Raw genomic sequence first — 25,560 nt, forward strand, 5'->3', positions numbered from 1 at the left:
TTCTCCCCGTGCCTGCGTGGGTTTTCTCCCGGTTCTCCGGTTTCCTCCCACATTCCAAGGACATGCATGGTAAATCGATTGGACTCTCTAAATTGCCCCTAGGTGTGATTGTGAGTGCGGAAGTTTGTCTCTGTGTGCCTTGCGATTGGCTGGCAACCACTTCAGGGTGTTCCCCGCCTACTGCCCGAAGACAGCTGGGATAGGCTCCAGCATGCCCCGCGACCCTTGTGAGGATAAGCGGTATCGATAATGGATGGATGGATGTCATAAACCTGCGTGCGTCCAAGAGTACGAAAATCCAGTGGTAGATAGCGGTTAGCCTCGCTAGCCCAGGCAGATGTGTTTTCCGCACATAAATGTATAGCGGTTTTCTACACAGCTGTTGGATCTGCTGGAGTGAATCGGTACCATTTGTCCTCTACTAGATTTTTGAAGATTGGTTATATGACTTGGATATAACACTGTTTATAACAATCATCTCACAGAAAATAAATATTTCAGCTCCATCAAAAAATGTGTCTGAATAATAAGAGATGCTGTAGCTGCACCCAAAAAATATACAAAAGAAGAACTGAATTGAGGACAATAACAAAAAAGGTACAAGAAGCATCCATAGACACCATGCAAATACTGCATCACGTTCACAAATTTCCAAAGGTTCCAGTCAGTGTACTACATAACAGCAGAATTCGAGACAGAAGAAGCAGATGTAATTCTGGGAATCTGATGAACCTTTCCAGCTGGAGAGGATTGTTAACCACTAGAAAATGCTGTCATTTTGTGTGGTGCAGTAACAGATGATAATTTGATTGTATCATGCTATCCAAGCGCTGAAAGGACAAGGTCACATGACACGAGCATGCCAGATTATATTCATGTTCAATTACTCAAGGCCAACAGTTAACTGCCGTCTTGGAAAATTTTCCACAATGGAGGTTTTACGAATAAAATAAACGTTCTGCTCCGTCCATAAGCTTTCGCTGTTAATTTGGCTTTCGTGCTTTTCTGCACACACCAAATTATCTTCAGTCGGTCTTCATACCTTAATGGTACAATAGGTCAATATTCCTATTACGATAAAGACTACACTCGTGCAATGTGATGTAATTGGCCAAAGAATAAGTCATTTCCTTGAATACCTTAAATGTATGTTAAATATGGTAACAAAGTGCTTTGAACACAGAATACCGAATTGCCTGGAAAGAGAAAAATACTCAAAACTGAATACAGCAAAAACGAAAGAAAATACCCAGAATCCAAATCATACAGGGCAAAATAAAATGGCATCTGGAGAGGTTACATATTGTGAACCCTGGCCAACTATCAGCTACACCAGACAGAGAAGGGAATCATGGTGACCGCAACAAAGAATGCTTTATCCTGCTAAAAAGTAAGGATTGAACCTCGAACATTCATTTTAATTTTCACCCACATACTACAATTCAGCCATTTGGCCTGCGTGCGTCATCTCTCCGTGGATGTGCTCGGACCAGCAGTCGACGGTGCCGGTGTGTTTCACCCAACTGGGTCTCTGCAGGTAGTCTGATGTCATCCCAGTCCCAGCTGTATTAAATTGGCGTATAACATGCGGTGTCACACTGTTGCGGGCCGCGTCATGCTGTGCCGTGCTGAGCAAAGAATGAGAGGTGGGGGCACATTGAAGTCAGCTCCTATTCTGTTCTAATGTTTGCGTGTGCGTCACAACTTCAAGGCGTGTGTGTGTGTGTGTGTGTGTGTGTGTTGCGTAGATCTATTCCATAACAACTTTGACAATGTAATTTGGCTTGACTTCGGCTCATCTAAATCACTCTCAAAACATAAGACTGATACATAAGCATTACGCCACGTGTTGTTCTCAACACAGCAAAATCCCGGATTAAGTGACATCTGCCATTGAGAGAAAATCTGCTCCAAAAAAGTCAATTCTATAGTTGAATGACATCTACAGTCCATGTGACATTTAACCCCTTCTTCCACGCTTATAGCTTTAACGGCTCGAAACATGTGATTGATGTATTGTAGTTGTTTGTGAAGGCTATAGTGACGAGAGAAAAAGAAAGCCTCAAAATACAGTGTGACACGATTTAGGGGCTTTTCGAGATACGAGCACATGTTCAGAGGATTTTTTTTTTTTTTTTGCTTTGATTTGTGAGCAAAAACTTGAGATGAGCGCTAGCTATGTGGTGAATAACTTCCCCAAAAATTGGCTTCAAGCTGTTGATTGTCATTTTTACTGTAAGTTTACGGTCAAATTAAACATAAAACAAAGACAAATACACAATGTTCATTTAAAACAACCCCATAGTTTTCTTTGCCTTACACAAAAGGCTGCTAGCTTAATGCTAAAAAAAGCAATACAAAACGTCATAGACAGGCTAAAAAATAGCATCGTTCTCAGTGTGTTATAAAACCTTAAAGCATTGGCTATTTGAACATAAACAGTGGTGCAAGCCATGTAGACAGAGAATATAAACCTACTCAAATGCATATTTTCTTTATCCTTTAAGAAAAACAAGTCATATCACTGCAGCATGCTGAGTTATGAAACACGTTTTGTGTGTCTCTTTCTGTATCATACTACCCTCAGATAGCCATGGCGCACATACCAGAACGAGGAGCACAATGTCAAATGAATTGAAGCAAAATGTGGCAAAAATTTAAAAATTCTTTGTCAGTACAGTATGTTTTTAATAGTACACTATTATAGTGAGATATTCCAAACACTTTCATTGGTTTGATTTTTTTGAGGCTTGAACGGATGAATGACATTTCCATTCATTTCAGTGAGGAAATCGGATTTGACATATTCACGTTTTGAGTTACGAATATGGTAACATACAAATGACATACAAATTAAACATGTATGTCAAAGCACAGCTGTACATATAATAACAAACTATCTACCTGTACATTGGCGACCAAACACAAAATTCTAACAATAATGCAGACTTTACTGAAAAATCTGCAGCGGTGTCAGTTATGATACGTCTTCTAGCATCTCGGATCACATGTCAATCAATATCTGTGGAGTGCTTGCTCTCTTCAACAAATGTAACCACTGACTAAATACCGAAAAATGGTGGAAAGTAAAAAAAAAAAAAAAAAGACTCTCAGGCAATTGTACACCATTTTGTGGCACACACTTTGGAACCTACGCCTCTAAGATTGTACAAATCTGAACACAACCAACATTTTCAGGAAAAATACTGCCTAGAAAAGTTTGAGTTACAACCATGCGAGGCGTGCGTTAACTCTTGTGTGTATTCGCCTTTTCTTTGTCTGTTTCACTTCACAAAGCAGCGGCCTTACGATGTGCGTCACGAGAAAAAACATTATGCATGGGGAGTTAGTGAAGTTGAGCAAAGCTGTTTTCACACTGCACTTACCAGCACGCAACATGCTTTCGACAAACCCATTCATTGTTTATGTGAGGCGGGCACCGCGGTGTAGGAGGACGTCTGCGGCGATGCCGAGGTGCTTCGAATTTGACAAAATGCTCGTTGCCGTGATGTCAGATAAGCTCCTCCAATAGGAGAGGAGCTAGTGGAGTGGTTTTGTGCTATTTTGGTGGACTTATTTACAAGTCAAAGGCATGAGCATAATGCAGAAGCCTTAATAGATGTGGTGGCTCAGTGTCCCAAGCTTTGAGAGTGAGACACACGAGAGATGACATACAGTGACTTGTTTAAGAAGACACTGCTCCCTGCTCAGCCTGATGCAAAAATGGACACGCTGGCCACAGAGGTGTGTGCCATCCTCTTTCCGCCCTTTTTTTTTTCTGCATTAACACATACAAGAAAAATAATGACATTCAAACCCCCTATTGTTCTAAGTGTTAAGGGATCAAAACAGAAGTTATCTTATTCATTATAATCAGCCATTATCAGTGATGGGTATGTTATTTTGCCAAATATTGGAAACCGTTTCAAAAACATCCATATCGGTCAGGCCCTGCTGAAGTCTCCAGCGTCACTTGTTGTCAAGCACTTTTAAATGAAGACTTCAAAAATGAGATGCATGAGTTGCATCTGTGATGTAACTCGCCTTTCCATTACGCCTTTATCTTTCGCCATTTCGCCAAGTTAATTACAATTTTTGTGTCCCTACATTAACAGCGGCTAACTTGTTTTAGAAAGCTAAAATGTTAATTAAAAATTCCTGTTGAGTTAATGAAGGTTGTATGATGGTGACAATTTCACCCTGGAATGGATTATTTCCACTTACATGATCTCCTATGGGAGACAAAGGGATTACCCTTACAGGTATTGCCTTGACACTTGATTTTTACAGCTTGGGAATGCACATGACCTTTTTGCCGAGATACAAACTGAGCCCCATAATTAGGCCTTTGGGGCACATTGGTGTAGCTACTATACCTTGGGGGTTATACTGTAAACGCATTCACACTGTATCCCCATTTGCAACAGTTTTAGATGTCATACATAATGAAAGTTGAACTTAAACTCATCAAACAGAGAATAGAATCATTGAATCCCAGTAAGTGACTAAATTAATGTACTGCATCTACATGCCTCTTTGCCCTTTCCGCTTATACACAGAGTGGCCCTTCTCATACATTCTATCTTTGGACTCAGCAGGAGTAACCCCGCTTGATGGCCACACACTATTCAGTCCCCTCGAACACGCTTGCGTCACTTCAATGTGGTTCGAGATATGAAGAAGGAATTCACAAGCGGCGAGGAGAGCAAATGATTGATGTGTTTGAGGTCCTGTGGTATTTCTCAGGTGCTGGCCTCCATGTAGGTGTGCTACTCCTCAAGGCTGGCCTGTGACTCTCATCATCAATATAAGCTATTAGCTTCAAAGGATCATGTCTCCTTACTCAACGTGATCATGCTGCGAAGGCTGAATTGAAATCAACTGTTCTTGATGCAAAACGCTAGGTGCGGCAAAACTCTTCATTCGGTATGGTTTCTAGGAGTCAGTAAGAGTGATTTGGATCTCGTTCAAATTCGCAAATTCATTCAAATGCTCATGGGGGTGAGGCTTCGTTGACCTCTTGACAATTCCACATTGTTTTGATTTATATTTGGTGTTTCTCTTATTGTGCCATGTAAGGTGGACATTGCTTATCCTATCAGTAATTTTTTTCATCAATCCTGAAAAATTGCAGTGTGCAGTGTATAAAAACATGTAGCAGCGTTCATAACCTGAAGACGTTCCATTGCCAGGCTACATGTTGTGTCTGTTCACAGTTCATACTGGGCTTGATATATGCATTGTTATTGATACATTCCTTGGTGCGGCCCATATCAAATTAGCATGACCACAGTGTCAAAGCAGTCTGGTTGTTCATACCTCAGTGACTCTGTCGCATGCAAATGAAGCTCATGAACTAGTTGACAATCAGCCATAATTGGCTTCACCTAATGCCTCTAACACACATCAACGCATTATCATGAATTAGTCATGAATTCCGTTTACAATTTCAAGTCACTAAAATCTTTTAGACAGCGTTAAACTCATTTCCATATTAAAAAAAAAAAAAAAAAAAAAAAAAAAAAAACTGAATTCATTATTTTGCCTCCATTACCATACAAAATATCGCTTCAACATTTTGTACAACTGAAGGTTGGTCCTCCTGGGATGCAGAGAAGTGATGGGGATATTAGGAATAAACAATGGGCCGATGAAGAGGCGCACACAAAAGACGAGGGCTTGAGGGGCATGGTTGGACAGAGACAAAAGGGCTTGGAAGGGGATGAAATGCAGGTGTACAAAAATAAACAAGGCATGAGATGAATATTTATTCACATTAGGAGAGGATGAAAGCGAAGGATGAATGGATGCGTACAAAAAGCTCGGAAGACATGAGTGTTTTTGGCATCTAAGATAGGAAGCCCAGTGACCAGTTTAGGTGTAATCATGTCTCACTGGCTTGGTATTGACTGAAGGGGGGCGGGGAGGGAGTCGAAGAAACGGGGGACAGAGAGGTGATAATTGGCAATATGCTTAGCTGGCAAGAAGCCTGCAACAAACCAAGGCAGCACATACAAATAACACACACACACCGCCTGCAGTGTTACACGCCAGGATGAGCATTACCTTCTGCAAAGCTCCAGTTCCCACCTTTGCACACACTCCAACACACAGGTAGATTGACATTAGAGTAAAACCAATCCTCAGGTTCCTCCTGCGGAATACTAATACGGCTGCCCTTGCCAGTTGACCTCTCATAGGCCGCACGGGCTGTCCGTCAAACTAATGGGGCGGAACACTGGCATATTGCTTTCCCACAATCCCTCAGCAGAGCCAGGACACTCATTTAGCTCAGTCAGCCTGTTGCCAAGGCAACATTTCAGATGGGTTTGGTGGTGGAAACACTCACGTGCATGCTACACACACTTGCCCCAACTTGGTAAACTCACACATGAACACGCACGCACACACAATGTTATCCCAGCGATGTCACAGGCAAATTTATGTATGCGGGTGAGACACTGACAAGCACTGCCGTTACGCTCATTCTTTCATTTCTGCATCCCAAAAGCAATCTTCCACTCTTCCTTCATTCACAATACATGCTCTCGCTCTCTGGTTCATTTTTCAGCAGGCCAAGTAGAAAAAGCCTATCCGCCCACCCCCCACGGTCAAGTAGAAAACATCAGGTTGCACGACAGCTGAGGCGCAACCAGTGCTAGGTATCAAACCTTAATCGTGAATGTCAATGCGTAAAGTCAGTTTAAGAGAGGTTTGGGAAACGGAATATTTTTTCTATGACTGAATAAATTTTAAATAAAATAAAATAAATATAAATGGGATCTCCCAATCCACCAAAAAATAAAACCTATCATGCAGGAACTACAGTCTTATCGACTGGTTTGTATATTCAGCACTTTGCGACTTCAGACCCCAAGTAAGATCGCAGATTAAAAAGAAAATGCTGAAAAAAGTGTGGCGTATCACTGTTTAATCAGGAGGTTATTACTGATATACAGTAGAGTACCTAACAAGAGGAGGATGAGCGAGCTGGTGGGTTGAACAGGTGATTTGCTGCAAGTCTGACTACAGATATATTTGTGTAGTAAAGCTTGAAGATGGTGCTCCGGATTACTTCCGTATCCCAATAAAACCCTCTGATGCTTTATGCATGGTAAATGAGTCAAGAGAAGATTACCAACCAGGAAATGCAAGTAAGTGCCTGAGGCAACATGAGAGAGTCCTGGCATTACCGCACTTCAAGTGATTTGTGACTTGCGAGTGCTGGCCGGATGGCTGGTTTATTAGAAAATAGTATAACCCAAACATTTAGAAAAGCACATCTCCGTTTGTGCCCCACGGGTCAAATGTGAGCAAGTCTGACCATGAAGCCGAGGTACAGCAACACCCTTGCTGCCCAAAGACATGGTGTCTTTAAAATCAGGTCATTTTTGACTAATCCATCTGAGCGTCACAGACTTGATGAAAGTAAAACTCTGCAAGGACTGATTTAAATAAATAAATGCCTTTGAGGAAAGGATCACTGCCGGTGGAAGTGTGACTTTATGTTGCCTGGATTAAAACTTCAAAAAAGCCAAGTGAAAAGCCCTCGACGGAGGAAGCTAAACTGAATAACTCTTAGCAAACCCCGCCCATCACCCTGGCGGAGGCCTCTGAGGTAGTAACATTTTGCTAGCAGGTTACACAGATGTGGTGTTGCCTCCCAATTTTCAAGAGGAGATTTGCCTGAAAAAGGTGAAGTTTCAGGTCAGCCGGACGGATTTGAATCTCAATTCTGTGTGTATTAGGTTAGTGAAAGACTAAGATGCCTAGTAGACTTTGAATGACTAACCTCTTTTACGCAAACATCGGACATACTGTAAATTGTCGCATCTGGCATTACTGCACCTATGGCAGCGAAGGCGGGCTATTAGTGCAAATTTTATATATCGGACAGCGATGTATGCTTTCAAAACCAAAAGACAGGAGATTTGAGTCTCGAGTGTGAAACTTCCCTGTATAGCCGCTACAAGTAAGCACAGTCCAGCTTCTATGACAGCCCTGATATGACCAAAGGCGGAATCGTCGCCATTCCGTGTCAGCATTCTTTATACAGAACAGCGACTCAGGGAAAAAATGCTGGCATTTACAGCAGTTCAAAATGTGCTGCTGTCTTACCCAAAGTCAACCGGGATAGGCTGACCCTGAGCAGGAGTGACAGTATAGAAAATGAACGGATGGATGATTGAGATCGGAGTGCATGTTCCCACAACAGGGGGATTAAACTCCTCAATCTCCCTGATCTTGTAATCTTCAAGACATCCTGACAATTGTCCAGAGGACCCTGCTAGTCTTCTGCAGGGGTCACAGTGCTCGTGGAGTCTGCAAGCGTTTTGTGAAACATGAAGCCTTGGAAATCATGTGGTGCAGTAATATGGCATACCTGAGCCGTAATCGTAAGCCATATGGTCTCTATGCGCGCCGAGAGCCATGTTCATATTGTGGGTCGAACATCTAGCACATTCCCAGAAGACAAGGCAAGGCAAGGCAGCTTTATTTACAGTAGTATATAGCGCATTCAATGCACAAGGTAACTCTATATTAATCAATTCATATTAAAGGTAAAATAAAGAAATAAAAGTAGCTTACTAACAAACATACAATGCCAGAACATGATTTTGGAGAGGATTTTAAAAATGCTTTGAAAGACCTTAATCATATAGGTATGGGAAAAGATAAGTGTTTTTAACCTGGATTTAAAAGCATTCACACTTGGGACCGACTTCACTTCTGTTGGCTTCTTATTCTATTTGTGTGCAGCACAAAGGCTAAATACTGCTTCAACATCTTTGCTTTGAATTCTGGGTTCCACCAAATTGGTCCCCAAACCTTTTTCTGCCACGGACCGGTTCATACGAGTATACTGCATACCCTTCGCGGACCGGCAACGACTCTCTGGGGGGTGGGGAGCTTTGGGGGGTGGCTTCACCAATATTGAATGACGTTTTAGCCTTAGCAATGTGGTTAGCCACCAAGTATGATGCGCTCAAGGCACATTTGTTGATGAATCAGTTTTGAAGGCTTCATAGACTCATTGGTGAGGCGCTCGCTGAATATTGTATAGAGTGGGCTTCGTTTGTGCGTGGTAATTACCTGGCGCCATAAATCCATATAATCAAGTAGCTCTTCTGTGAAATTCACCTTTATTTTTCTTCTTGGGCAGAGGCCCTTGTGATGAATCCTCACTGGGCTTTTTTCCCATTCCAAAGAAGCTTTCCAAATACGTCTGTTTATTTGACTCATTTTGCTAGCTAAAATAACGAAATGACCCGAGGCTGTAGACCTCTGAGCCAACTTGGTTTATATTCCATTAACATCTATTCAACTCATGCACTGCCATTGACGAATTCACTTGTCTTTTCACAGTCCAGCCATTCAATCCCAGCAGATTATTTTTATTTTTTACAAAAATTTGAGTAAAAGAGGGCCTGAAAATGTCTGGCAGTGCATTAATGTAATCATGACCTAGCCCATTCTGCAATTTATAGACCAGTAGCAGAATTGTAAAATCTATTCTACAGCTGATTGGAGGCCAAAGTAAAGCCTTTACGACTGGAGTAATATGTTCTGATCTGTTGTTCTGGTCAAACCTGAGCTGCAGTGTTCTGAATGAATGAATGAATGAATGAATAAGAAGGCGTTTAACATGGGAGACCTGTTGTTGCATATTCTGTAAGTAGCTAGCATTTTCCTTCACAGAAGGGGAATTGAGAGTGACCAGTTTTGGAGTCCCACAATCACGAAGCTTTGCAGATGAAGTTGAGCCCAACTTCCAGCAAGCTTTGGTTTGGTTCTGTTTGATCTGGCAAACATTATTTGGCATTCACATGATGTGTTAGAATATCTGGTCCACACTGTCCCAGTTGCAGTGGTCCAAATGTGCTATATAAATAAAATGGTATTGTATTGTATTGTATTGTATTGTTTTTTTCATCACAGGTGGTTTTAAGAAAATGTGGCATTTAATATTCTTCATACCCACTTGATGCTGGTGGTGGTAGTAGAGGAGCAGAAGATTTTGCTGTTAAAGCCATACCAAGCTAAGGAGCTTGTGCATCACAAGCACAACATGGGAATGTGATCCACCGTTGTTGTTGGTGGCGGTGTTAATGCACGCATATGCCAGAGCTGAGATTACACGTCATTGTCTCAGGAAAGATGCATATCTATTGTAAATAGAGAAACGCAAAGGCAGGGTTTTCAGATTTATTCACTCTGGGACCTGTTTCAAAAAAAAAAGACTCTCAAAATGCTAGCTCCATGTGGACACTGTGCACTTTGCGGATACACTTGAACTTGTTTTTGTGTGGTCATGGCCTACTTCTAATGCCAACAGGGAATTGTTGGAAAAAACTCTATCCAGGAAAAATACAGTAATCATAATATGAATGAGTTAGCTTCTTCGTTCCTTGACACAGCAAAAAACACTGAACAGAAAACATTTAACTCATTCACTGCCATTGATGAATTTACCTGTCTTTTCACAGTCCAGCCATTCAATCCCAGGAATTTATTTATATTCAAATTTTATCAATCGTAGGGTCTGAAAATGTCGCAATGAGTTAAGGAATGAAACTGTATTCAGGTACAATTTCATTCACTCTTGGAGTACCACGCAGAAGGTTTTCAGTTGGTATGCAGCAGGCGTTGGTTAACAATTTTGGGGAGTTTGTAGCTTGTTCTGATTAAAAGTCCAATGCTCACTCAGCTTCAAGACCAGCCCTTTTGTCTTGCCTAATATTCCAAGTCAGAACTGTCTATTTGTCTCTAAATGTTTCACCGGTTAGTCATTCATTTCTTCTGTCTGCTGCTTGGTGCTAAGCCGGTACAACACAACGGCAGAGACAAAACAATCGAATGAATACGGCACAGTTGTGGGTGAATACTTAATAACCATGATTTTCAAAACCTGAGCTATTTAATTTGATTTCATTCCAAGCTTTGCATAACATGATTGTTTCCTGTGATTTTGTAACACCTTGTCATCTCTGCCATGTTGAGTATTTCACTGAATGTTGTAAACCACAAACCTCAAATCGTTGCAATGCAGCACACATGCTAGGGATAAAAATCGACATACGGTGACCTAGAAGATGAAGCAAATATAAACTTCAAAGAGAGAGTCCTTGCCCCAGAATCATAAATGGTATTCATTCAGTGCAACAAAAGATAGCAAAAATGTGTCCAATCTGAAGAGAGCTGTGGTTTTATCGGATACCATCTTTAAAATATTTCAGATTTAACGAGAATAGCAAAAAATTGATAAGTACAATTCATGCGAGGGCCGTTTATTGAATTATGTGACATGGTCTACAACTACATTATGAAACATCACGACTGAGTACATATTCAAAGTGTGGACCAGTAAGTTAAAATAAAATTAAAATGGTGTTCCATCTCTTCTGAAGGAAAAAACGACCAGTAACAGTGATTTACACATTTCCACGGAGCAATGTTCCTCGACGCTTACAGTCTTGAAAGTTGATTGCAGGCAGAGCGAACATAAGGCTTCCTTTTGGCACAATAAAGTTTTTATTTGGGATGTAACTACTCCTTGTAGTGCTTTAAAGGTTTAGTAAAGTAATGCTGAGCCCACGTGGTCATATGAACTAAAAATGAATGATGGTTCGACTCTGCTGGAGTAGCACTGGAGGGATCGGGAGACACAACTATGCAGCGAAGGCTTGTGACGTCCGGTCGCTACTTTCAAATAGTGGCCTTCACATTACAGTAATTACATTTGTGGTCACAGAAATAATTTAAATCATAACTTTTATGAAAGTGAACCAATGAAATTCATACATTGCTTTTAAATTGTGGTCCAACAGAATTATTTTTAAAAAAGGCCTAAAAAAGACTGAAATTTGACCATAGGGATATGTTCAACAAAGGTTTGACCATAGGGAAATGATCAACAAAGGTTTGTCCGCTAATTAGCACCACAGGTGTCTTCGGACTTGTAATCAGTCAGTTGACTTATTTAACTCATTCAGGACCAGAAATTTTCAAACCCTCTTTTACCCTAACATTTGAAAAAAAATTGAAAAAATCAAATGGGATTGAATGATTGGACTGTGAAAAGACATAAATATGATTAAAGAAATATTGATTAAAGAGTGACAAGTAGCCACTGTAATGATGAGTAACATGGTAACATACCACACTACACATGGACCAGAGGAAGCAAAGGAGAGAGTTGTCTCAGGCATTCACAAAGAAAATATAAACAATATAAATAGGAAATAAACCCAAGCATATTTTTCAAGAATATGTTTTATGCAGGCCCACTAGTTGAAACACGGCATTCTGATTAATATTGCTTTTGTGGAATATGAATTCAGCAGCAAAATCCGCCCATTTTTAGCCATCTCGGGGGGCGGCCATTTTGTCACTTCTGTTGACTGAAAATGACATCACAAATGATCAGGGCTCAGGCAACGACCAATCACGGCTCAGCTTCAGAAAACAGGTGAGCCGTGATTGGTCGTTACCTGAGCTCTGAGCATTTGTGATTCCTTTTCAGTGGACAGAAGTGACAAAATGGCCGCCCCCTGAGAGGGCTAAAAATGGGTGGATTAACTCTTATTCCACAAACGCATAATTTATCAAAATGCCTTGCTTCAACTAGTGGGCCTGCATTGAACATATTCTTGAAAAAACATGTTTGGGTTGACTTCCCCTTTAAAGCAAAGGCTATAAAACCATCTCCATGCAGCTTCATGTTCCATGACGACAGTTGTACATATCATTCAGAAATCTAAGCTCCACGGGGCTGTAACCAACCTTCCTGGAAATGGCAGCAGGAGGAAAATTGATGACAAACTGAAGAGACGGGTAATGTGCATGCTAACAAAAGAGTGTAATGCCCAGAGCTGGGCACTTGACCCTTTTTTGCCGGTCCGGCTGCGACCCTCTACCCTTGACCTGGGTACCCTTGTGGCCGCGACCCCCCAGCCATATTCATAAACTTTGTCGGCCCCCACCCCGTTCCGCCACCCGACCAAAAAAAAAAAAAAAGCGTCCGTGGGAGAGATGGAACGGCAATGCTTTTTAAAGATCATTAGCTGGCTAATTTACAATTCAAACCCGCTGTGGACATGCTTCAAATGCGCCAGTAGTACTTTACTACTACCCAACTGCGTGTGCTCACTTGCATTGCGAGTCCCGGGGTTGGATTTGTCGTATTGTATAATTATTTGGTTCCAACAGACGGCCAGAAGTCGCAGTCAACAAGTTACTTATTTATTTTCCACACTTCCCCTGTTTTACCTTCAAAATAAAAGCGTGCCAGCAAACCACTATACACAGTAGGTTTGCTATGGCGTATTTTCGGAAGCAGGGAAGACGCCATGCTTGAGTGCTGCGCGCAGCTTACGTTACGTCCCAAGTCGCTTCAAAAAGACAGCGACAACAATGGATAATGTGCCTTCTACAACCGTAAAGGGACCGAGATGACTAGACGATGCATTTAATTTTCTTGCGAAAACGATCTGGAAGGTGGCGGCTAAGGGGGAACGTGGGTGAGTTGCTTCTTGACATGACACCCGCGCCGCTGCCAAACTAGTTTGCTTTGCAGCAGCAGCAACGAGCTGCGTGGTGCATCCTTCTCCGGTTGGTAAACTGTATGTCATCGCAACATGTGACATAATGGACCGATCAAAGCAGCAACAATTCCTGATGTGTGCGTGGCATGTGTTGCAGACCTGTCGCCAACAGCACAATGCGTCGGTCATGTTAATCAATGCGGCATTTGTCTGTGTAAGAAGAGACGTGAGACAGCAACGTGCGTTCAAGCGTGTTTGTATTTCCTTATTGTCACATCACGTAACCCGCGCCTCCCACCTGCAACTTGGGCGTACCATTACAAGAGGGGGCGGGGGGGCAATACCACAATCCCTATAACAGCAGTTGTTGCTCGCGCCGACGCGGGAGTAGAAAGAAGCCTAAAAAGAGGCCTTTCACCGAGTAGGCTGAGATGAAATTTGGCCGCCTCGCAAGCATGTCACACGCATGAGGGCCGATTAGTGGGCCGGACTAAAATCCACTTCCGGCCATGCTTAGTCCAGCCATTTTTTAAAAATTTGTCACCCCCCCACCCCTCCGCCCCAAAAATGGGCATCCGGCCGGGCCGGAGGGTCCGACCAGTCCAGCCCAGGGACGGACTGCCCAGCTTTGGTAATGCCATGTCTCAACTGGCAGGTGCATTGTACCTTTGAAACAATTAAGTAGCTTATTCCGATTGGTATTGTTTTTTTTCTCCTCCAAAAAAAAACAACAACAGATGATTACTTTTTTATGACTGATACCCCTATAACAACACAATCAGCTCTTGGTCACTACATTAAAATTTGATGCAATGCAATGCTATTCTTATTCTTATTCTTATTCTTATTCTTATTCTTATTCTTATTCTTATTCTTATTCTTATTATTCTTATTCTTATTATTATTACTATTGTTGTTGTTGTTGTTGTTGTTGTTATTATCAATATTAGTATTATTATTATTATTATTATTACAACTACTATTATTACATAGATGCATAAAGAGTACAAAAGCTAGGGGATGGCTATTATTCACACAATTAGAATTAAAGAGCTCTCCAAAACAAGACAAAAAAAAGTCCACTGCATTCTATTGTGTACCGACTCTTACTCTCCTTTACTGAACATGTTCAGACTGAGCCAATTAATCCGTCGGATAAAATACTATGTTTGTAAAAATTGTAGGTCAGGTTAATTTCTCAGAATAACCCAAATGGATTTACAGTGTTTTGGAAAAGAGCTCTTAAGCTACTAAGACCAATGGATTCTGTTAATAACTTTGTTGCCATTAAACACGGCAGCACCTTTGAATGCATGCAAATTACATGAAGTCTTAACAACTGACTCTGAGATGTTGTAATGGAGTTTCCTGCTCAGAAGTAAATATGATGATCATTATGTTGTGATTAGTGGTCCAGACGCCCTGCTCACTCGACAGTGTTGTGTGCATCCATTTTTATGTTGTGGGGTATATTTCAGTTAGGCCTTTTTTGCCTCAGTTGAGCCTGCCAAGGTTGGTTGAAGTTTCTCTGCAATTTCACTATGACATGTGCATCAGTTGTATTGTCCTGTAAACAGGGTAGGCCACAGATTTCTGTTCATTTCGTAAAAATTCAATGCATTTTTTTAGTATATCCAAAGACCTTATGGCACATCATGTAAGTCATGTTAAGTATTACTCTGCATTTGTGGAAAAATGCACTCTTATATAAAGTTTTATTCCAAAAATCCGAGTTTGCACCATTAAAGGCCTTAAACAACCAGCGACACGACTGAATGTGACTGAACTGGAGCGTCACACAAAAATTACAGTTGGTGACACCAAGCGACTGGGTGATAAATCGTCACTGTTGGACGAAAGCCTTGCATCTTCATCCTCAAATCACTACTTTTAAGGAAATTTTTAAAAAGCCATATTATTTTGTGCACTAACATGGAACCACCCCAAAATCCTGTAAATCCTGCTAATACACTAAAAAGTCTCAAATATATTATGCTATCATTAATTAAAATTTTAGTAAGCGGCTTCAGTGCAAGTAAGTCTGCGCGTCCTCCAACACACCGACCAGACAAAAAACTTTAATACCTCACAAAATCAACCGACTGTGGTTACATTACACTGGTCAACAAATGTTTACAACATTTTTTAATCAGAGATGAAATTGAGCTGAAATACTGTAAATCAGTAAACATTGCCTTGATGGCTGACTGATTCCTTCTGCACCGAAACATTATAGCAATTATTTTTTTTCTGTAATTTTTCTTAATAGAATCTTGGGGTCACAAAATGCCGCACTGCTCCTACAGAGTGTTTTTTACAACACTTCTCAGACAGACAAGCGTTCAAGAGAGTAAATAGATTTGTTCTCCGTCTATTTACAACACTTGAAATTGGTTAATAATAAAACCAGTTCCTGAACCCCGCACACCCAGTTCAGTGGGTTTTAGCTGCGTTGCTCAGAGTGCGGCGGGACTAACCATCTAATAAACACCGTACCCCCGTTAGACGCCTGGTTCTCTTGGTAGTTGAGCAAATAGCATGTATGAAGACACTATATCAGAGATAAAAACACTCGCGATTTCCCAGCATGCCCACGAGGCTGAAATCAGTCCAACTCTCGACATTACAGACAACTAAAAGATTTTGAAAATAACACATCTCTCATTATCTGCATGTGTCTCTATTCTTACACCACACAGAGCGCATTCACTCACATCGTACAACTCTGTGGTGCCGTAAATTGTGAATCTGTGTCTTTTTGCAACACATTGAAGAAAGTCAAAGCCCACACACAGCCTGCTCATGCACGAGCGTGCGACACTGACGTTTCATATGATTAATGTATTTTGCCCAGTGCGGGTACCCCCTAATTGGACCATTTATGGTAGCGCAGAGATTCACGGTGCCTAAGTAGTCAAAGCAGTATATGTACGGAGGGGAATTGATGAAAATTCAGAGATTCAGATTCTATTATCGGGACGATCAATCGATTCGATCCTTGATCGATTCTCTTATCAATTCTCATTGGGCAAGGGAATTAAATAATACAATTGATAAACAGTATATAATTGATATTGTTGTCATTGTATAGAATACTATTGCATATGACATGAATCAAGATAATACAAAAGATGTTTCTGTATAGTGCAGTGCGCTAAGAACAAAATGGTACAGTATATCGTGACGACGATACATATCCCAACAGTATTTCAGAATAAAATTACATAAATTTAACGACAGTTTTCTCTGATCGATTCTCCATTTATTTATAAGATGTATGTAAATAAACGATTGTATATACATTTATTATCTGGTCATCTGACGTGGTCTCGCTCAAACTTTACTGTTACTACAGCATCCCCAAGGTTGATAGTAGAGTGTGTTAAACAGCATGCTAGGAGCCCGCACAGCAAAAAGCTGGCACTAATCTTTAGGTTCCTGAGGAGTCAACTTTGACTAATGTACTCTATCAGTAAAAAAGGTGCTAAATTTGTACCTTTAAGGCTCCAATGGCTTGTCACTGGGGCAGTACCCTCAAGGGTACATCTACTGTGCCCCTTAAACAGGGTAAATATCAGGATCCTTACAATTTGTACACACTTGTACAGGTGGTATAAAGTATGTGTAGGTCAGGGATGGGCACCTGTCTGTCGTCGTCAGTCCGTCATTATTTCAAGCCAAATGAAACTGTAATCGTCAGTCTGTCAGGCCGTCATGCTATTTTAACCGCACTTCCGTCATCGCTTCGTCAGTAAACTTCACCGGTCCGCCAGTCCGTCAATCAGTAAAAAAAAAAAAAAAGTCATAGTCCACCAGATGATAAATTAAATGTGATTAAAATGTGCACTATTTTAACTTGTAAAACGTCAAAAGGTATTACTCTAAAGTTTTACTTACCATAACCAGAATCCCGTATTGTTGCCAAAAGTACAATCCTGGTGGTTTAAAGTGCATCCTAAATCGTTGTGGAAACCGAAACCAAGTTGCAATGAAGGACTGAGAGGCCTTCGGTACTTGACCCGGTTAGTGATGATTACACTGACCGACGAAACCGACTTCCGTCAGTGCTTAGTCCGTCATTTTTAAAAAGTGTCCCGTCATTCGTCAATCGTCAGCATAACGGGCATCAGTCAGTGAGTCTGACCGAATGCCCACCTCTGCTAACCAGGTTGTTACTGTTTCGCACAAAAGTCACAGTTATGTTAACATGCAAATAAAATGTAATGTGACAATCCATTAAAAACATACTGTATATTCAAGGAACTATGGGTAATATAAATACACTTATATAATAATGACTGACTACCTTATGATAAAAGAAAAGTTCAGCATTGCCTGCCGCAATGCATCCTGGGATCCAAAGAGCAGCCAAAAAGTACAAAATTACACAAACAAAAGCAATGTTTTTTTTTTCTTCACAGGAACCGTTGACAGTTCGTTTGAAGTGCATGAGGTTGCCCTGGTCCTGGCCGATGGAGGAGATTACGAATACTACAGTACTGTTTATTTCTTTAAACTTAATTCCATACAACAGCGGGCTCTTTCGAAAGGCATTCACAGAGGCCTAAGTTCATTTGCCAGTCTGGACTATTTCTGGACCTTGTCTCACCATAAACAGTAATTACTTGTACCTAGGGTTTCGATTGTGAACCCAGTAGGGTACATTACAAAAAGTTGGACCATGTAGAACAAAAATGGACATCTACAGTACCCTTTTTTTCTGACAATGTACAGTTACACAGCTCTGTTACGCATATACAAAAACACAAACGTCATTTATTGAACTCAATGACCTTATTGAGCTCACAAGGGAACAGCGCGCCATGATGGATTTACGATCATGGACGTGAGTTGATTAGTCATGCCTGGAGGGGGAGGCACGACAATGACATAATTAAAAAAAAAAAGCAACAGCTGTTGGATTACCATCTCGGATGCTAAGAGGAGCCGATAAGTGGAATCATCAAGCAAGTAAACAAACGATTCCGAGGAATCAAATAACTGGGAATCACTTCTTAAAAATAAATGTGTTTTGATTGCCATCCCCCGTAGTAAAACGCACACACATAAAGGTCGTGTTGTTGTTTTGGAATCGCCTGTAATGGTAAGAGTTGTATTGATTTCCATCTCGCAGCAGATGTTAAGAAAAATCTGGAGTGTCTCTTTTTTTGCGTGTGAGTGCAATATACGCTATCTTAGGTAAAGCTCTGGTTTGCACATCCAGTGGACATCTGGGCTTTGTCCCGAGCTTCAGAAACCAATCAACTAGTGAGACACTGAAAAGGGAGATAAGATGGTGAATAAATGAGCGAGTGCACCCAGTGGACATGGAAAAAAGGTTAATTTCCTGCCCTTGAGTTTGCTTGTTCAAGTGCAGACAGAGCTCAGCCCTCCTCTTAGCTGCAGTGTCAAAATAATGTTGGCAGGAGTGGGTTGTTGTGAATGGCTGTTGTCCAGCTAGCCTTTAGACTGCGTCAAGCTTTTCAAGGACCTTTGTTGCCTCAACCCCAAAGAAAATCAGATCCCACACAAATGATTATGTTGTGATTTTTATTGGTTTCCCCATCCGAGTCTGCTTGTGCATCCGTCTGTCCCCGGTGGCTGCGTCGTAAACGCGATTGGACCTTGAGTTTGTTGTCGTCATCCCCCGTTCCCCCCCATCCTTCCTTTTTGTTCCATTCTTCCCCTCTGCCTAATTAACACCTACCACGGGCTCTATCTGCCTTCGCAACCCCCCGAGGACAGGAGGTGGAATAAGAGACAGAGAGAGGGAAATAAATACATCAGGAAAGCAACGAGAGAAATCACATTTTGGCTGAGTGATGCGTGGACATACAGCGGAGTGAAACAGAGTCTCGTCCGGCCAAATTAAAACAGATGTAGTGATTAAACCTAAACGTACCTAAACGTACCTAAACGTGAGAGTAACTAAACCAGAGCGAAGAATGTAAACACGTTTAATGAATTCACACGGCACAAATGAAGTGTGGGTGTCTATGTTTGTGTGTGTGGGCCTCTAGAAACCATCTGTCTTCATAGACCCATCAGGGACTTTCAAGACGACATCAAACAACGCCACTCAAGTGCATCTACGTGCATGTACGTGCGAACCAACAAAGAGACTGTTTTTATGGCTCGAGGCCTGGCTGGTATATATCAGTGAGAGTTCTTTATGTGTGTTTGTGTGTATATATATGAAGACTTACTGCTTCAACCAAACACACGAGACTTGTAGGAGCATGCTAATGAAGAAGCCTACACAGACCAAGGTTATAATATCCATCCATCCATTAACCAATCCGCTTCTCCTCACAAGGATCGCAGGCGTGCTGGAGCCTATCCCAGCCGTCTTCGGGCAGTAGGCGGGGGACACCCTGAATTGGTTGCCAGCCAATCGCAGGGCACACAGAGACAAACAAACGTTCGCACTCACAATCACACCTAGGGGCAATTTAGAGAGTCCAATCAACTTACCGTGCATGTTTTTGGAATGTGGGAGGAAACCGGAGTAGCCGGGAGAAAACCCACGCAGGCACGGGGAAAACACGCAAACTCCACACAGGAAGCCCGTGGCCGGAATCGAACCCACGACCTCTGCGTTGTGAGGCAGATGTGCTAACCAGTCGACCACCTTGCCCAGGGTTATAATAGTTTTGGATTGTTCGTTATAGTTAGTTTTTATTTCATTTTATCATTTGTTTTTTTCAAATTCAGTTAGTTTTAATTCGTTTTTAGAGCAGATTGGTTAGTTGTTGTTTTTTATAATGCTTTGTCTTAGTTTAATGGATTAATTTTACTATTAGTTTCAGTTTCTTCAAATACGGCGTACAGTAAAACCACCTCCATTGCGGGTTCCAGGTTTGCGGTTCTGGTATTTCACTTTTTTTTGTGTGTATATGTTATTAATTTTGTATCTACCTGATTTGCCGGGATTTTGCGGCATTGTTGGAGTTTAAATCCCACAAGTCACGATAAAACATTCATATGCACTGATTCAGCCAATCACTATCGTTTTGGCAGTTGCTGATTGTCAGTCGTTGTCTGGCAGAAGACGCATAGCGCGCTGCTTGCCTCGCTGTGATCACGTTTGCGTTTCCCATGCTCTATGTGATGTAATTCTATCCTATGTAATTCTATGTGTCCTAACACGAGTCGTTTCTTGGGCGACTTTTTCGACGGTCAATTTCACACGACAAATAAGACAGCTTTAGTTCGGCGTATCTTGCGCTCTCTTAATATATAATTCATGTTTTAATGTGTTTGTATCGTGTTTAATATGTGTTTAAAAACCTTTAAAAAATTAAGTGCCGTAAATGCTATAAGAAATACATACCTGGGGTGTATTTCTATAACACAGATTTCACTTACTGCAGGGGTGTTCTGGAATGTAACCCCCCCATGATGGAGCAGATTTACTGTATTTCTAGAGTGTAATACTACATTTAAAAAAAAAAAATTCTGTAATTATTTGTGAAATGGGGCCTGACCAATGTGGATTTTGTGTGGATAAAGTTACTTCTTTTTTGGGCCCTTAACACTTATGTAATGATAAATATATTAATTACAGGAAGACAGTGGACTGTTTTACACTACTTTGTCCTTAGTATTGTCCTAGTATTTTTTAAACCTTAAAACAGAAAGAAAAATCCACAAAATAATATGCGGGTTATGAATGTCATTATTTTTCGCATTTCAAGCATTGCCACATTAATATACATAGACATATTAACGCTTCCGAGTTTTGTTCTAATATTTTCAGACTACAGTTATCATATTTTTATACATGTCCACTAATCGAATGCTGGAAAATGAATTTTAACTGGTCTGTTTCTTGAATGAAAATGCTTTTTCAATTTTAATTCCAGTTATTGTTAATTATAATAAAATTGTCAGAGACACATGCAGGTTTGATGCTGCAAAATTTCAAACGACAAAATGAAGACAACACACATATTCAAAGGGTCAGTAACTCCCAAATTTGCAAGTCCCACCAAACAGCCATTGCGCACATTGCCGCATTAGAAGAAGAGATTTATTACAAGTATCGATTAACCACAGACTCCCGACATTACGCACACGTCGCAAAGCACTGAGTCGACAATACACTGAAAAATGACTGTTTATAACCACAACACTCCACATCCATTAATGACTATCGACTGAACGCACCCTCGAGCGGAAAGACGGACAGCAAAGAGCAGAATGCCACCAAACGCATCCTCAGAGAGTAAACTGCACTGTATCAACAAATGAAAAGATGAAAAGATTTTTGAATGATTTGGTGCCCACAATGGACTGCTTTCACCACAAAGCCAATCAGACTTCCAACAAACACTTGAGACGATTTATGACTGAAACAAACAGTTTAGACGAGTTATGACTTACCTCCACCTCCTCCGAGCAGAGTCTGGTTTGCTGAAACACAGACAAGGGGAACCAATTACCATTAATCGTCATACAAGTCCATTCATCAAAATAAGAACAAACAATCGTAGATCAAAGCATCTTTGGAGTTTAATCGCGCAAAAAAAAGCTCTCTGGATCTAAATTGTGTGTTTTATCAAATGCAAAAACCTGTATGTAATAATTCATATTTATTTCCAAATTGGAATAGTTAGATTGCACTGGTGCAACTTTATAGTACTCTACTGAGCACATTAAAATCCCTAAAGTACTATTCACCAACATTTATTGAGCCAAGGCCCTCATTTTGAAATTTAGACGGCACACCACTCAACAACAATGTCACAAGAAATATAAATTCTGAAAGAATCTCCTTTCAGTTTACTCACAAATGGACTTAATCAGGGCTTTTCAAAGGGTAGGCATTGAAGAGGGTCCCGTCTAGCTTGTCTGTGAAATGTTAGTAAACCACTGTAATGACTAACACATCCCTGTAGATGTCGCTGTTGCATCTCTTTGGATTTGAGATCAGCACAGCTTTTGAGTAGAAAATAAAGATTATAGGGGTGAAGCTCAGCTTGTCATCAATTTTGACGGCGTGAAACGCCAACAAGTTGGACGTCTGACAAGTTTAGGCACCTTACACTTGTACAAAGTATATACAGTATATGTATGTTATAAACAAAGTATGTGTTCTTAGCAGGTAGAAGATATCGCAATCGTGAGAAAAGATGACGGGGTTCACGGTGACCACCATGTGAAAAAGGCACACTCTAGTCACGTGGCGAGTCAGCGACGCTCATGTTGCGTTTCTTAGGTGTCTATCTATAAATGAATTCTTTTGCCATCCCTCTATCAATCTTGTTTTTGTTGTTATTAGTTTGAGGCATCACAAAAGCAAAGATCTTATCGTCCAAGTCGCATGTTTTTTCACCCCAGTTTTTGCTAAGACAAGAGAGATATTTTTGCTGAAACCAACCCATGTTCTGAAGCTGATTACTAAAGAACAAAAAAAGTTTGGGACATTTTTTTTACAGTGAAAGAATAGAGTCTACTATTTTGAAAGAACAGTCAAAATGCTCTAAAACACCTGCCAATAACTCTGCTTTGAAAACAGCTACCAGCGAATGAGTTAGAATGCACAGGAGGTAACAGCCATAAGATTCCAGAGTGTTATTGTTTTGACCGAAGTGTTTAACTTCTTGCTACACTTTGTGACATTTAAGGTTGAAAAAAGAAACGTGTCACTGCTTTATTGGTTTTACATTTAAATGAACAGAAGTCACCTAACTAAGCGGTAGAACAATAGGCAGCACATTTTGCTGCAGAATTCCTTGACAGTCTTGGGCTTTTAATGCACCCTGCGCCAGATGTAGCAGAGCAGCCCCAGAACCTAACCAAGCCTCTTTTATGTTTCACAAGAGGTCCAGCAAAGGTTAAGTAAAAGTATTTTCCAGCCCCGATCTTCAGAGTCCACAGTACTGCTGTTTTGTCCACCCCCAAACACAGCGATATAATTAAATCACCTGGCACCGCTAGTGTAATTCAGTGTAATAAGAATCAGCAGGCTCCTCGTCCCATCACTGCGTACTGAGAAGCAATGCGCGATATGAGCCGAAAAAGTTAATGAATAAAATCACACTGGGCCTACGTGTTGAAAATAAACAACTCTGTAAGAAGCAAAAGGCAAACAATATTGTTCAGTTTGTCTAGCGGTCATAACAATAGCCATACTGCGGCTTTTTCATGGGAATAACAAGAAGCCAATTTTGTCAATGACACAAGTAGGGTTTTTTCCCCAAGTAGGCCAATGACGGTTTGAGGCTAGTGACCCCAATGGCCAATGTACATCTACTGCCTCCTTCCTTCAAAGCAAGTCTATTTGAATAGAGTGTAATTTTCCATCATTACAACATGGCAGCAGTAGTCCTGCGGTTAAAAAGACTTGCTGTAGCGCATCCCTTAGAAAAATCTTAAATTACCACGTTGCTGGTGGATTAAATTTGATACGCCGCGACAATAACAGACAATTGTTAAGTGGATAATCGCTCCACATGGGACGGTTAAGTGCAAACTCACAAGGGAGCCTCCTGGTTTGAGTCACCCTTTGCCAGGAGGCCTGCTGCCAGTCGTCCACGATGCATCAGACAAGTTAGTTCAAAAGACAAAATCCCACCACTGTCTGTATTCATCAAATTACTCCACTCTTTACCATGTTCACCATCCTCCCCATGCCTCATTAATTTTATTAACACTTCATTTTTTTTTCTGCGTCGTGCGCTCTAATTTGCAGCTTGATTTGGTGGGGATGGACGGAATTTATTGTGACTGCGTAACATTACTGTATTTCAGGTCCAGTCTCTTCTGGAGCATCCACATCCAATGAAGTACAGCTCAACCTAATGTAAAGCGTAAAGCCTCTCTAGTTAGTGCCCCATTCATCCCCTGGTGACGAGCAGATATAGTTGGAGAAACTTTTCAATAGGAAGCTTGGATATCAATGCGGAAGAATGCGAATTACCTGTAAAATTCTGGTAATTAAGGTACAATAAAATGTGAATTAACAGTAAACTCAGAAAAATTTGAGGTCATCCATCCATCCATTATCCAAACCGCTTATTCCAACAAGGTTCCCAACTGTCTTCGGGCAGTAAGCACGGTACGCCCTGAATTGATTGCCAGCCAATTGTAGGGCACACACAGACAAACAAACATTAAATTAGGTTCAATAGAAAAATGTTTTTTTACATTGGTTGTTGTTGTTATCCTTTCGGCTTATCCCCTCAGGAGTCGCCACAGCGAATGATTCCACCAAATCGGTTTATTTGCTTGTCTTAACTCTCTCAAACAAAAATGTCAGATTCAGTCTTTTTCAACTCTAAATCTGCTAATACACATATTTCACTATAAAACTATGCATAGATCCATCTCAGGCATGTTTATATCATTGATGTATTGTGCCGAAACTCCTCATTTGAGTAATAGGACTGAATTTGACAAGCAGGTGACAAAATTGGCCAAAACTATAAACACCAATTTATACCTATTTAGATTAATCAGAGACTGTCTAACGTTTGATGCGACCAAATATATATGTAGACTTTGATTTTTTTTCACACCGCTACTGTTTCGCCTCATGGTCACAGGCAGACCTGGGCATTTTACTAAAAATTGGCGGTACGTTTATCGCCTCCCGCCTACAGTACCCTTCCGCCATCCCTCTATCCGCCTTTTTGTCCGGGCGGACCAAATAGTAATCGCCTATAGACCGGTCTGACTATCATTTTAAACGGCCTTCCGGTAGCGTTTCCGCCAACCAACTTCGATAAACTACCACTATCTCATTTTACAATTTCGCAAGCTCCATATAAATGGTTCTAAAGTGTGTCTGTGGGAATACGTTTGATTTATTCCTCACCAAATTCATCCAACCATGTCTGTATAAGGAAAGGAACCACTCCCTCCACCCCCCCCCAAAAAAAATCAATACTGTATACTATGGAGAGCAAACAGTTACAGCTTCTCAAACGTATTTTTTCAAAACATCTTCAAAGCTTTATAAACTGCAATGTTGCCATTAGTGTAGAAGTTTGCAATCTCACAGTAAAGCATG

At 41.0% G+C, this 25,560-nt stretch overlaps 1 protein-coding gene across 2 annotated transcripts in view; it reads right to left on the reverse strand.

The window, feature by feature from the left end:
- macrod1 (mono-ADP ribosylhydrolase 1) overlaps positions 1-25,560 on the reverse strand; it is a 161,092-nt gene that overhangs the window by 44,558 nt on the left and 90,974 nt on the right. For both annotated transcript variants that reach the window (XM_086018165.1, XM_086018155.1), the window contains exon 4: positions 21,930-21,959. In XM_086018165.1, the coding sequence (XP_085874291.1) occupies positions 21,930-21,959 (30 nt within the window). The remainder of the gene's footprint in view (positions 1-21,929; positions 21,960-25,560) is intronic.

Source organism: Filicampus tigris, chromosome 2 (genome assembly GCF_054856515.1).
Source record: "Filicampus tigris isolate MCC_2025a chromosome 2, RoL_Ftig_1.0, whole genome shotgun sequence".
Lineage (NCBI taxonomy): Eukaryota > Metazoa > Chordata > Actinopteri > Syngnathiformes > Syngnathidae > Filicampus > Filicampus tigris.